At 47.9% G+C, this 12,831-nt stretch overlaps 1 protein-coding gene across 4 annotated transcripts in view; it reads right to left on the bottom strand.

The window, feature by feature from the left end:
• Positions 1 to 12,831, bottom strand: part of TEX9 (testis expressed 9) — a 75,730-nt gene that overhangs the window by 35,614 nt on the left and 27,285 nt on the right. For 3 of the 4 annotated variants that reach the window (XM_075007374.1, XM_075007373.1, XM_075007375.1), the window contains one exon: positions 7,120 to 7,168. The exons of the other annotated variant lie outside the window; for it this stretch is intronic. In XM_075007374.1, the coding sequence (XP_074863475.1) occupies positions 7,120 to 7,168 (49 nt within the window). The remainder of the gene's footprint in view (positions 1 to 7,119; positions 7,169 to 12,831) is intronic. 4 annotated transcript variants of the gene reach the window in all.

Genomic DNA, 12,831 nt, shown 5'->3' on the forward strand with positions numbered 1-12,831 from the left:
ATACCCTGTGAAGGGCATAATGCTTGGCGAAGGTGTCATAGGATGACCAGGTCGCCGCTCTGCAAATGTCTTTTAGCGCAACGCCCTTGAAAAAGACTGTTGATGCCGCCACCGCCCTGGTGGAGTGAGCCCTAGGCGTGGCCAGTAAAGGAGTCTAAGTTCGTAGCACATTTTTATGCAGGATACGATGTGCTTCGAGATTCTCTGCGAAGAGAGACCTTCTCCTTTTGATTTGGGAGCGAGAGAGACTAGGAGTCTATCCGTTTTCCTGAAGGACTTAGTCCTGTCTATATAGAAAGTCAGCGCCCTCCTCACGTCCAGGAGGTGTAGGCGCGCCTCTTTGTTGGAGTTATGAGGCTTTGGATAAACGAGGGTAAAACTATAGGTTCGTTAATATGAAACTCTGAAGAAACTTTGAGAACAAAGGCTGGATGCAGCCGTAAGGTTACCGCCTCCTGGAAATTACTGTGCAGGGTGGCATTGCCATAACTGCCGCAAGCTCGCTCACCCAGCGAGCTGACGTGATTGCAAGAAGGAAGGTCGTCTTTATCGTAAGGAGACGGAGGGAAACCGTGGCTAAGGGTTCAAACGGTGGTCCCGTTAGCGCATTAAGCACCAGGTCCAAGCTCAACGAAGGTGGAAGCGGTTTCCGAGGGGGGGTATAGGTTTACGAGCCCTTTGAGGAACCTGGTAACCATGGGATGGGCAAACACCGTGTGCCCTTCCTCTTCATGTCTGAAAGCCGATATAGCGTCAAGGTGGACCTTCAACGAGGATAGGGAGAGTCCGCCTCTCTTGAGGTCCAGTAAATACTCTAGTATTACAGGTATAGGCGCAGCAAGCGGGGCTAATTGCTTGGGAGAACACCATGCAGTGAATCGAGTCCATTTTTGCTTATAGGGCTTCCTGGTGGAATTCCTCCTGCTACTTTCTAGGACTTGTTGCACTTGCTCCGTACACGTGCTCTCTAGGGAGCTGAGCCATGGATTAATCATGCTTGCAGTCACAGGCCTTGGGGGTGCGGATGCACTATGGACCCCTGGGCTTGCGTGAGCAGATCCGGCGCCACCAGGAGGGGCATCGGTGGACGGTCCGACATGCGCAGGAGTAAGGGGAACCATTGCTGTCGATCCCACGTTGGGACTACTAGGATCATTTGGGCTTTCTCTCTCCTGGCTTTCTGCAAGACTTTGTGGATAAGCACTGTGGGAGTAAAGGCGTAGAGCCAGGGGCCCCTCCACGAGATCGTGAATGCGTCCCCCAGGGACCCCTGTCCCAGTCCTGCCCTGGAGCAGTATTGTGGGCACTTCTTGTTGTGTTGAGTGGCAAACAGGTCTATCTGGGGAAATCCCCATGCGCGAAAAATCGGTCGTAGCAGATCGGAACGGATCTGCAACTCGTGTGTGAGTGCGAAGCGCCTGCTCAGCTGGTCTGCCTTCACATTGTGAGCGCCTGGTAAATATGAGGCTTTCAAGGTTATATTGTTGGCGATGCACCAGTTCCACAATCGGACTGCTTCCGCACATAAGGCACGGGACCAAGTTCCTCCTTGCCGATTTATATAAAACATGGTGGAGGTATTGTCTGTACTGATCCCGACTACTTGCCTTGTATATGGTCTCGAAAGTGTTTGCAGGCGTTGACCACTGCTCTGAGCTCCAGTATATTTATGTGCAGTGACTGTTCCGTGGAGGACCACAGTCCTTGCGTCACCTCTTCACCCATGTGTGCTCCCCACCCTATGTGGGAGGTATCTGTAGTGAGAAAAACAGATATTTGTGGTTGGTGAAAGGGCACCCCTGTTAGCATGTTCTTGGGGTTCACCCACCATTGCAGGGATCTGCGCACCTCTGTCGTGGGCGACACCACCCTGTGGACGGTGTGTGCTGCCGGTTTGTAGACGCTCACCAGCCAGTGCTGCATGCTGCGCATATGCAATCGGGCATTCTGTACCACAAACGTTGCTGCTGCCATGTGGCCCAGCAGCTGTAAGCACATCAGAACCGGCACCGTAGGGCTGAAGGTGATGACTTGCACAAGGGAACCAATGGTGCGAAAGTGGGCATCTGGTAGATAAACCCTTGCTGTGATGGAATTTATACGTGCCCCTATGAACTCTATGTCCTGTGCAGGGTCTATCTTTGATTTTGCCAGATTGATGACCAGGCCCAGCGAAGAGTATGTGTCTGCTGTGACGCGTATCATGTGAAGTACCTCCTCCTTCGAGGCCCCTTTCAGTAGGCAGTCGTTTTTTTTCCAGATATGGGAATATAAACACCCACTGTCTGTGCAGGTAGGCTGACACCACTGCCAAGGTCTTGGTGAAGACTCTGGGGGCCGAGGAGAGGCCGAACGGTAGAACCTTGTACTGAAAATGTTCTTTGCCTACCATAAACTGGAGAAAATGCCTGTGAGCCGGTTGAATAGTTATGTGGAAATACGCGTCTTGTAAGTCGAGGGCTGCGAACCAATCTCCATCGTCCAGTGCCGTAAGTATAGAGGCGATTGTGATCATCCGAAAGCGTTGCTTGCGCAAGTACGGGTTGAGGCCTCGAAGATCTAGGATGGGCCTCCAGCCTCCTGTCTTTTTCTCTGTGAGGAAGTATCTTGAGTAGAACCCTTTCCCTCGGAGTTGCTCCGTCACTCTTTCCACTGCCCCTATAAGCATAAGATGGCCTACCTCCTGCTTGAGTCTCGCTTCGTCGGAGGCGTCCTTTAGGTGGGGTCTGGGTGGAGGTCGTGGCGGTGGGAGCGACTGGAGGGGAATTGCATAACCTGTGGCTATGATCTCCAGTACCCATTTGTCTGTGGTGATCTTTTGCCACTGGTCGTAGAATGGTCGGAGGCGATGGTGGAACAGTAGCTTCAGATGACATTGTGCGATGGTAGTGATAGTGCAGCCCTCGATCTGTGTGTCAAACTTGTGGCCTTTGGCCCTGCCCCGAGGACGCACGGCTCTGTTGAGAACGTCGCCTGGGAGTTCTGTACTGTTGGTGCTGTTGATGTCGCCCTTGCTTGTAGCCCCTGTGGTACTGGGGATGCTGTGGTTGATACTGCAGCTTCTGCGTGTCAAAGGGGAGATCAACGATCTTTGCCTGCAGATCCCTCGGGATACCCGATGTCTGGAGCCAGGACTCCCTGCTCATGACCACTGCCGTAGCTGTTGAGCGTGCTGCCATATCTGCTACGTCTAGGGCGATCTGAACTCCTGTCCTCGAGGCTGCGTAGCCTTCCTGCACGATGGCCTTGAGCACCAGCTTCGTGTCCTCTGGAAGCGAGTCCATGAGGGAAGTCAGCCTGGAGTAGTTGTCGAAATTATGGTTTGCTAGATGCGCTGCGTAATTCGCCATTCTCAACAGTAGGGTAGAGGAGGAGTAGACCTTTCTGCCGAACAACTCTAGTTTCTTGGTATCTTGTCCGTTCCCCCTGTCTTGTACTGAGAAGTTTTCGACCTCTGTTGAGACAATTCCACCACCAGAGAATTTGGTTGCAGGTGGCTGAACAGGAACTCCATGCCCTTCGTCGGGACGAAGTACTTCTTATCCACTCTCTTGTTTATAGGCGGAGTGGACGCAGGGGTCTGCCATATTGTGTTGGCGGACTCCATGATTGCTTCATCAGCGGAATAGCTATTTTGGAAGAGGCCGGAGGTCTCAGGTTTTTAGGGAGCTTATGGTGTTTCTCCTGCACCTCTGCTGTTTGGATGCCTTGCGTGAAGGCCACCCTTTTAAACAGCTCTTGGAACTGTTTGAGATCGTCCGCAGGATGGACGTCCCCTGGGGCCGTGGCCTCGTCAGGGGAAGATAGCAAGGAACCGCTAGCGTAAGCCTCTCTGGACCCCTCTGGGTCCTGTTGACGGTGATACATTCTCTCGCTAGATACTTGCGAGGGAAAATCTCGGGGTTCCAGAATCAACTCCCCCTGAGATATCTGCGTTTCCGTCCCCGTCCGCGATTGCCCTCGGGGATATTGAACCGTCTGGGGGGATCTGTCCCTGTGGGTGATTGAGATAATGGAGAGACTGATTTGTGGCAGTACTCCAGGGGTTCAAAGCCCAGGAAGGGCGATGGTGGTCCGAGCCATGGTGATGCTGGCTGTAGGAACGGGGATGGGGGCTCAGGGTATACTGGAGGTGACCCCTGCCGCCTCGTTGGAGTCCGCAGCATAAGTGGAGGGCTTAGAGCGAGTAGCCCTGCAGCCCTGTCTGGAGAAGGGCTGCTGTGCCGGGTTTTCTGTGCTGCCTTTCCCCTCCCCTGTGGGGCTGGCTCCGCCCCTTTCCACGTCGGGGATCTCGGCCCCGATGTCTGCGCCGCGCTCGGCACGCTCCGCTGCAGTGCCGCGCGGGTGGTCTCCGCCGGTGCCTGCAGGCCACGTGCCTGTGAGCTCTGCACCGCCGGTTCCCCGGGGGTCGGTGCCGCTAGCTGCGGTGCCGCCGGTTCCGGTGCTTGCCTGGCCGCCGCCCTGCTCGCGGTGCAGGGCGGCTGTTTGATTATCGGAGGCTCAGCCTCTGCCACGTGTGTCTCCGCGCCGCTGCCGCTCAGCTGTGACTGCGGCTGGGGGCTATGCGCTCCACCCGTCCCGCTCGCTGTGGCTGCCGGCAGGGATCGGGTTGGTGAAAGCTTCCTCCGTTTTTGCGCTGATGGGGTTAGGGAAGCAGCTTTCCTTTTATGGGCCGCTGCAGGTCCCTCCTGCTGAGGCCGCTCCGGCGCGTCTGGCTGGAGGGCCTTGTCAAAGAGCAGCATTTTCAGCCGCATCTCTCTGTCCTTCCTTGCTCTGGCTGTGAGCTTTGCGCAGAAGGAGCATTTCTGTGCCCATCGGAGGCCGGCATCGCTTTGCGGCATGACTCTCACTTTTTGAATCCTGAAGAGGACATTGTGGTGAGTCTTTGAGTTGTTAATAGGGTACTTAGCACCTTCTCTGTGCCTGTTCCCCTCTCGGACTCAGCCTGCCGCGGCAGGAGGCCTAATGGCCTTACGTCCCCGGGCCTCCGCTGCTCCGCTCGCTACTAAGGCTGTAAAACTTTACTTTCTACTCTCTTCTTTTTTGTTTTTGAAAACAATAACAAGCTAACTTAAGCTAAAGACTGAAAAAGAAGCTCTAAACACTTTAAAAACATTAAATATGCTAACTCTGGCCGTAGCCTGAGCGGATTCCGTCTGCAGCCAATGGTGGTTAAAGAGGAACTGGCGGGGACCGGATTGCGCACGCGGCTGGGAGCGCACAAGGGAGCGGCGCGCGCCGGTGCATGCGCGGTCCGGCAGAAACTGCTGAAAAGATCCGACCTGCGGCGCCGGGGCGAGCCCGACACCTATCGTGGAGCACCCACGGGGACACTCGAGGAAGAACTATTGTTTCCATTTTCCTGAAGTCAAACTAGAATAGTCAAAAGGAATATTTTAAACAGTCTAACTTTCAAAGCCCGAGACGCCCAAGAAAGTAAAACTTTTCTGCCTGATTTAAAAAATATTTTTACTGTTTTTGCATGTGCAGATTTTAGTTTGCATGCACAATTGATTTGCATGTGCAGTCATGTTATGCAGAAATAAAGGCACATAACTATACTGAGCCATTAGTATACAGATACTTTTAATGTACAAATTACAACTAAATAAGCAAGATTATTCCACCTAGACACCAAGTTCAATGCATCATACACTGGGTCGTGAATGCTATCTCAAATTGACAAGTATCAGAGAGCCGTGTTAGTCTGTATCTTCGAGAACAACAAGAAGTCCTGTGGCACCTTATAGACTAACATATTTTGGAGCATAAGCTTTCATGGGCAAATACCTGCTTCATCAGATGCATGAGTCGGGGGGGGGCGTTCCAGAGGGGTATTTAAAGAGTGGGTCCCAGTAAAAGGGAGGGCCAGAGCTGACAAGGTCTATTCAGCAAGGTGGAAATGGCCCATTATCAGTAGTATGTATCAAAAGAGGAAAGAACAAGTCATTTTTTCCTCTTTTGATATATAACTACTGATAATGGGCCATTTCCACCTTGCTGAATAGACCTTGTCAGCTCTGGCCCTCCCTTTTACTGGGACCCCACTCTTTAAATACAGCTCTGGAACCCCACCCCCCCATGTATCTGATGAAGCAGGTCTTTGCCCATGAAAGCTTATGCTCCAAAATATTTGTTAGTCTATAAGGTGCCACAGGACTTTGGGTTGATCTCAAAATTGAGACACTGCTGTCAACAGTTTTCACTGCCCCTTGTAAGTCACCAGTGAAATTAGCACACATTTAGTCTTGCATTCTTCTTCCTTTTGCAGAAAAGTTACTGAGTAATTTTCAGAGCTTACTCCCTAATTAAGAATCTTCAAGGATCAACTTCCTTTGCTACAGTGTTTCTTGCAAAAAACACTCTGGAAACTTTAGCTGAATCCCTAAAAGATGCAGTGTAGTTGAGTTTAAGAGGCTAGTAAGTCTTTCCAGTTGTTTCTGGTCTTGTTTGTCCACTTTTTCTTCTCAAAATAGCAAGTTATTTTGCTTGTTAAGGTTTTTAAGAGGTTTTTAATTGAAAAATAATGGCAGTGCCATTAGCATTACACAGGCAACAAATTTTGTCTTAGGAAAAAAGGTAGTATAAATTGTACAAATTAGCTTTAATCTAAGGATCTGTAAGTCCTATTCATACTGAAATAGCAGCTCCCTCTGACATAGGCATAAAATAAGGTCCAGAAACTAAGGGCTTATCTATACTTGAAATGTTACAGCACCACAGCTGTGCCACTTTGGCGTAGATGCTAATTATGCTGAGAGGAGGGGTTCTCCTGTCAATACACATAATCCCACTCTCCAAGAGACAGTATATATACTAACCTAGAACTGTCTATGCTGGAGGTTAGGTCAGTTAAATTATACTGATCTAGAGGTCTGGATTTTTCACAGACAAGTGACATAGTTAAGATGACAATTTTTTTGCATAGGCCAGGCCTAAGTGATTAATGTAAGGTCACCTACCAAGTCAGGAGCACAGCATTTTGCAAAAAGAGGACCCAGGAGTCCTGTCTCTCTGACTTCTGCATTAAACACCCCATATATTTTCTCCTACCATATATGCCATTAGTTTCTAGAATGAGAGAAAGAAAAAAAAAACAAAAATTGCAAATTTCAGTACCTTAATATGTGAAGGTGTAAGAACTGGAACTTTGGGAGAAAGTTTATCTCTGAAAAGAAAAACAAAACTCAAGTAAATTGTTTTGTAAATTCATAGTGAAACGAATACCTCCCATAACTGAGATCAAAACACTAAAAATGAAGGTAAGGCTAGAGAAAATGTACAAATTGCTTTTTGTGCTAAAATTATTTTTCTTTTAATTCAATAAATACAGTTGGTTTGCAATTTCAGGAAGTTCAAGATTAAGGACTTGATTATGGAGGAAGAGATTGAGCTATTCTATAAAGACTTGATGAAGACGGTGGAGAAGATACTGAAGAAAAATGTGTTGATCATCGGAGGAGATTGGAATGCAAAGGTTGCAACAGATAATGAAGGTTGAGGGAGAGTCATGGGAAGGTTTGGATATGGAGAAAGAAATGAACAAGGTGAGAAGCTGCTAGAGTTTGCTAAAGAGCATGAGATGATCTGCAACACGAGATTCCGACAAAAGGACTGTAGGAAGTGGATGTGGCGATCGAATGCAGGAAGTCCAAGAATATGATAGATATGATTTTGATAAGAAGAAGATGGATAACATCAGTACAGCAGTGCCAGACTTTCCAAGGAGTGGATATAGATTCAGACCACAGTCCAGTGATTGCAAACATCAAGATAAAACTCAAATGAAAATGTAAGACACAGTTTAAGAAGAGACATGGCGAGGCTATGTGAGGAAGAAACAGGGAATGCAAACAGAACAGCACTAGAAGAGAAGATTAAGAATATCACCACAGAGAAACACCATATACAGGGACACATCTAGGGGAATAAAACCTACCCCACTTACACAGAAGGCTCCTAGTATGAAACATATGGTGATGCACTTCTCAGCCTCTACTCAAGTGATCTGTTAGTAAACAACATTACTAACTAAAAAGGGGGAAGAGGGAGTGCTCTGTGGAAACTGGAGGTGATCGTGTGACTTAAGGTGTACCATGTGACTTGCCAAGATTGTATGAAAAAACCAAAGAAGTCTGTGAATCAGTGAGCTAGGTAGTGATGGAGATATTGCCTATGGTTGGTCTTTCCATTGCAACATGCTTAACAAGACAGCCAGAAAAACTATGGGAGGTGTCTAGGGCCTAATATGGGAGGTGCCTAGGGCCAGGACAGCCAAAGGCCTGAAGGATGGGAACAATCAGAATGAATACCCAGGACAACATTGCATGGAGGGAACCCGACCTTTCCACTTAGAGGACGAAACTGGGATTTCAGCAAAGCTTGGAGAAAGCCTCCTTCTTGTACAACCCCTTACCAGCAAAGCAAAAGAACTGCTTACTGTAGCTGCGGTTTCGAAAAGAAAATGCAGTTCAGTCTGAGTGAAAATATTATGTAGCCCTGTGAAGGTGGACCCAAAGTAACCAGAGGAAGAACCACGTTTTGAAGAAGGCTGGAAGATGGTTGTACATCCATTATACTTGTTTTGGCCCTGTCAGAAGTGGTGGAGGACTCCTATGACTAAACCAGAGGGCTAAATCACGTCACGACTCCAACACTGCTAAAACTCACAAGACCACCACGGGAAGAAAGTGATGATCCAGAGTAAGGAAGCTAAGGCTCACGTATGAATTGCCATACACACTGTTTGGCCCATGCTACTTCCTTCTGCTAAAATCCTTTTGTGGAATCTTTCTCTAAATGGTCCCTAAATCTCTTACAGGCCTCTTCTGTCCCTATTCCACCAGTCTCTGACTGTTTTCCCACCTCTCTTGCCTTCTGCTCCAACAAGTCCAACACTAGGCCATGTTTAATTTCCCATCTCTTCTTGATAGCCTTGGCCAGTGTTCCCTGTAAACTGAGCGCTTGGGCAACCGATGTTAACATCGACGTTAGGCGGCGAGATGTCAAAGCTGCTAACCCCATGAGGGGATGGGAATAGCGCCCTACTTTGAAGTTGAACATCGAAGTAGGGACCGTGTAGTCGTTGCGTGTCCCGCAACATCGAAATTGCGGGGTCTGCCATGGCGGCCATCAGCTGAGGGGTTGAGAGACGGTCTCTCTCCAGCCCCTGCGGGGCTCTATGGTCACCGTGTGCAGCAGCCCTTAGCCCAGGGCTTCTGGCTGCTGCTGCTGCAGCTGGGGATCCATGCTGCCTGCACAGGGTCTGCAACCAGTTGTCGGCTCTGTGGATCTTGTGTTGTTTAGTGCAACTGTGTCTGGGAGGGGCCCTTTAAGGGAGCAGCTTGCTGTTGAGTCCGCCCTGTGACCCTGTCCGCAGCTGTGCCTGGCACCCTTATTTCGATGTGTGCTACTTTGGCGTGTAGACATTCCCTCGCAGCGCCTATTTCGATGTGGTGCTGCACAACGTCGATGTTGAACATCGACGTTGCCAGCCCTGGAGGACGTGTAGACGTTATTCATCGAAATAGCCTATTTCGATGTCGCCACATCGAAATAGGCTACTTCGATGTAGGCTTCACGTGTAGACGTAGCCAATAACATTTATTCTGCCCATGGATGGAAAAAATTAGAGGGAACACTGGCCTTAGCTGATTGCTTGATTCTCCCTATTTGCAACTCCAAATAATCCATCCTATAGACATTTCCAGTGTTCCTGGTCTTTAATGGACAAATCCTAAATTATGTTTGGAGGCAGAGCACAGGGGTGAGCAAACCCCAGGTGCCAAGAATGGCACAGAAGCCGATTTTCAGCCGCACGACAGGCAGGAGCTCAGCCCTGGCCCTCCTCCCCCAGGCATCCAGGAGCTTGCTCAAAGTCATGCTGCCTGTGGATTAACAAAAGAGCAGCTAATGCTACCAACCACCACCTAAACAGTAAAGCTCTGCATCTTAATTTAATTATTAATGAAGCTGTTGTAAGTAGGATTGTTAGTAACTTTAAAAAGTATTACCAGCATTCAGGCCATACAGCGGTCAAAAGGTCAAATTTCAGCAGCAGAAAGGTTGCTGACCTCTGACATAGCATCTGCTCTGAAAGATGCTCACTGACTGTTATAAGCAGAAACAAAGAACCCTACCTTCCTCGACCAGTGACTGAGAGCTGAAAATTAAGTTACAAAGCAAACAGATTAAGAGGAAAAAGAGTGTGCTGGCAATAATGCCTTTTTAAAAATAATGTTTTCAGACACAATATCTGCCACCTATTATTTGGCATTAAAAACTAGAGACATTTTCTTCCCTCTGCATCTTTTTACTCCTTTCATTCTACTCTAAGCCAGTTGTAACACCTGTTTACAGCTGTCAGAAGTGTGTTACCAAATACCATTTTGAACACATGCATGCCCCAGATTTCTCTTCTGTGACTGGCTGAGGTTGCTCACCTTAGCTCTCTCCTGAAATTTCAACACACATGTGCCAGTGAGTCCAGGTGGCTTGTCCTGAGCTCAACCTCTCTAACAGTAGACACTCTGTTTAAGAGCACTCACCTGTGGCTGAACAAGGATACTTGTCACAATCAAAACCTGCTTGTAGGTTTTCAAGAAAAAGGCAGTCTCTTGTACATTACTGCCGCGACTAACTATAACAGAAAAACCCTTGTAGATTTGGAGGTGGGGGCTGTTTGGTGTTTATTTTCAAAATAGATTACAGTTATTGCAGATAAATAGACCAGGCTGAGAGGCATCTATTCTCACCACACACATTTATCTTCTACTTGAAGCAGCATCAAATCAAGGAGGATCATGTTTCAAGCTTATCAGTAAAAACATACTGTAATTGAACAAATAGTAATCAGCATTGTGGGAACACAATGGGATTCTGTAAGCAAAAGATTGGTGTTCATGTTAAACATTTTAGAAGAAAGTAAAACCTTTATTTTTCCCTTCATGAAAAAATAACTTTTCTCAAATACAACCTGTCTGCTGTTTACAAAACCCCTCTGTTCTACTCAGTTTACTCTAGAGGATTTCGTATGCCAGTAAGATCAGTGTCACCTATAGCAAACTGCAATTTTTAGCAGGATTCTAAAGTTTGAGTACTCCGTCTCAGAGTCCAGTATTTTTATTCCTGTGGCACGTACTATTGTGTATAATTTTAATGCTTTTTATCAGAAGATCTGAAAATAATTCTCACATTAATTAAAGCCTATACATTTGTTATACCCATTTTACAAACAGAAAAACAGACTGGAAGGTTAAAGTGTGATTGGAAAGGGATTAGAAACTTTTTGTGCATCTGTCCCTTCTGTTCAGAAGTATATCTGCTTATTTTATTGAAAAAAAAAAAAACCAAGAGTTTTTACTATTCTTGTTAAATACAGGAGAAATGCAGCTTTCTGGGTCATAAGTAAGACCCTCCCAAATTTGTGGCTATGAAATCTGGTTTTCCACCATAAAATCTGGTCATCTATGTGCTTTGACCCTGTTTTATACAGATTTCAGAGGGAAAACCAGAGTTTCTCAAACTGGGAGTCTTGCCCAAAAGGGAGTTGCTGGGGTAGGGTCACAAGATTATTTTAGATGGATTGCAGTATTGCCACCTAATAAACTTGTGCACTGCTGCTTCATAGCTGAGCAACCTGAGTGGTGGCTGCTGACTGAGAGCACAAATCTGCAATAGCAGCACAAAAATAAGAATGGAAACACCATACAGTGTAATCCTTACTCTGCGTTGCTGCCAGCAGTAGCTCCACCTTCAGAACTAGCTTCCCAATCAGCAGCCGCTGTGCTCCAGCTGCCCAGCTCTAAAGGCAGTGACACCACCAGCAGCAGTGCAGAAGTAAGGGTAGCAGTATCGTATTCCCCCCATCAAAATCTTGCAACACACACAACTCTTTTTGGGTCAAGACCCCTACAATAATAACACCATGAGATTTCAGATTTAAATAGCTAAGATCATTAAATTTACTGCTTTTAAAATCCTGTAACTATGAAATTGACCGTGAATTTGGTAGGGCCCTAGTCATGAGGCATATGTTATAGCGGAGACCAAGGCATATTAAATGCAAATTCTGAAGCAATGTAAATACCAAGGCTGTGACCACACTGGCAAGTAATTTCTAAAGCAATTGCAAAACATGGGACAATTTCGAAACAAGCAGCAGAGAAACTACAGACAAATCACGGGTTTTGAAATCAACATTGGGATAAAAAGATGGTAATTTTGAAAGCATTGGTCTGCTCCTATCTTGGGAACAATGCCCCATTTCAATGTCAATTTAGAAAATAAATGTGTGTGTAGCTGCTCCCCTGGCCACCATTTCTAAATCACAAGTCCTCCACAAAGCCAGCCCCCTCCCCAGAGCACAGAGACCTCCTGGCCAGCAGCCAGGGGTCTATGGCTGTCAGCGCCAGCTGCCTTAAATCTGCAGGGACACAGAAACCCCATGGAGGAAGCTGAGAGTGTGCTGGCAGCCATGGACACACATGCTCTCCGCAGAACACTCTCCTGCACCTCCCAGAATGGCAGAAAGGCGGATGTCCAGAGCCATGGCCAGCAGGAAGGTCCCCCATGAGCCCCAGGGATTCCAACACACCAGAAGGCAGGGACTCCAAGTAACCCCCCCCCGAAGAGGAGGGATGTGCTGTGGCTGGAGGCTGAGGTCTGGGACCTGCTGACTCTCTGCAGGGACAACGACATCTTGCTAAAGTTGAAGGGGTGTAAGCGGACTGCAGCCACTTTCCCCCACTTGGCCAAGACCCTGGCTGCAAGGGGCTACCCTGCCCCCACCAGGTGCAGTCAAAAGTCATGGAGCTGCGCCAGGGTATGCGA

Source organism: Carettochelys insculpta, chromosome 12 (genome assembly GCF_033958435.1).
Source record: "Carettochelys insculpta isolate YL-2023 chromosome 12, ASM3395843v1, whole genome shotgun sequence".
Lineage (NCBI taxonomy): Eukaryota > Metazoa > Chordata > Testudines > Carettochelyidae > Carettochelys > Carettochelys insculpta.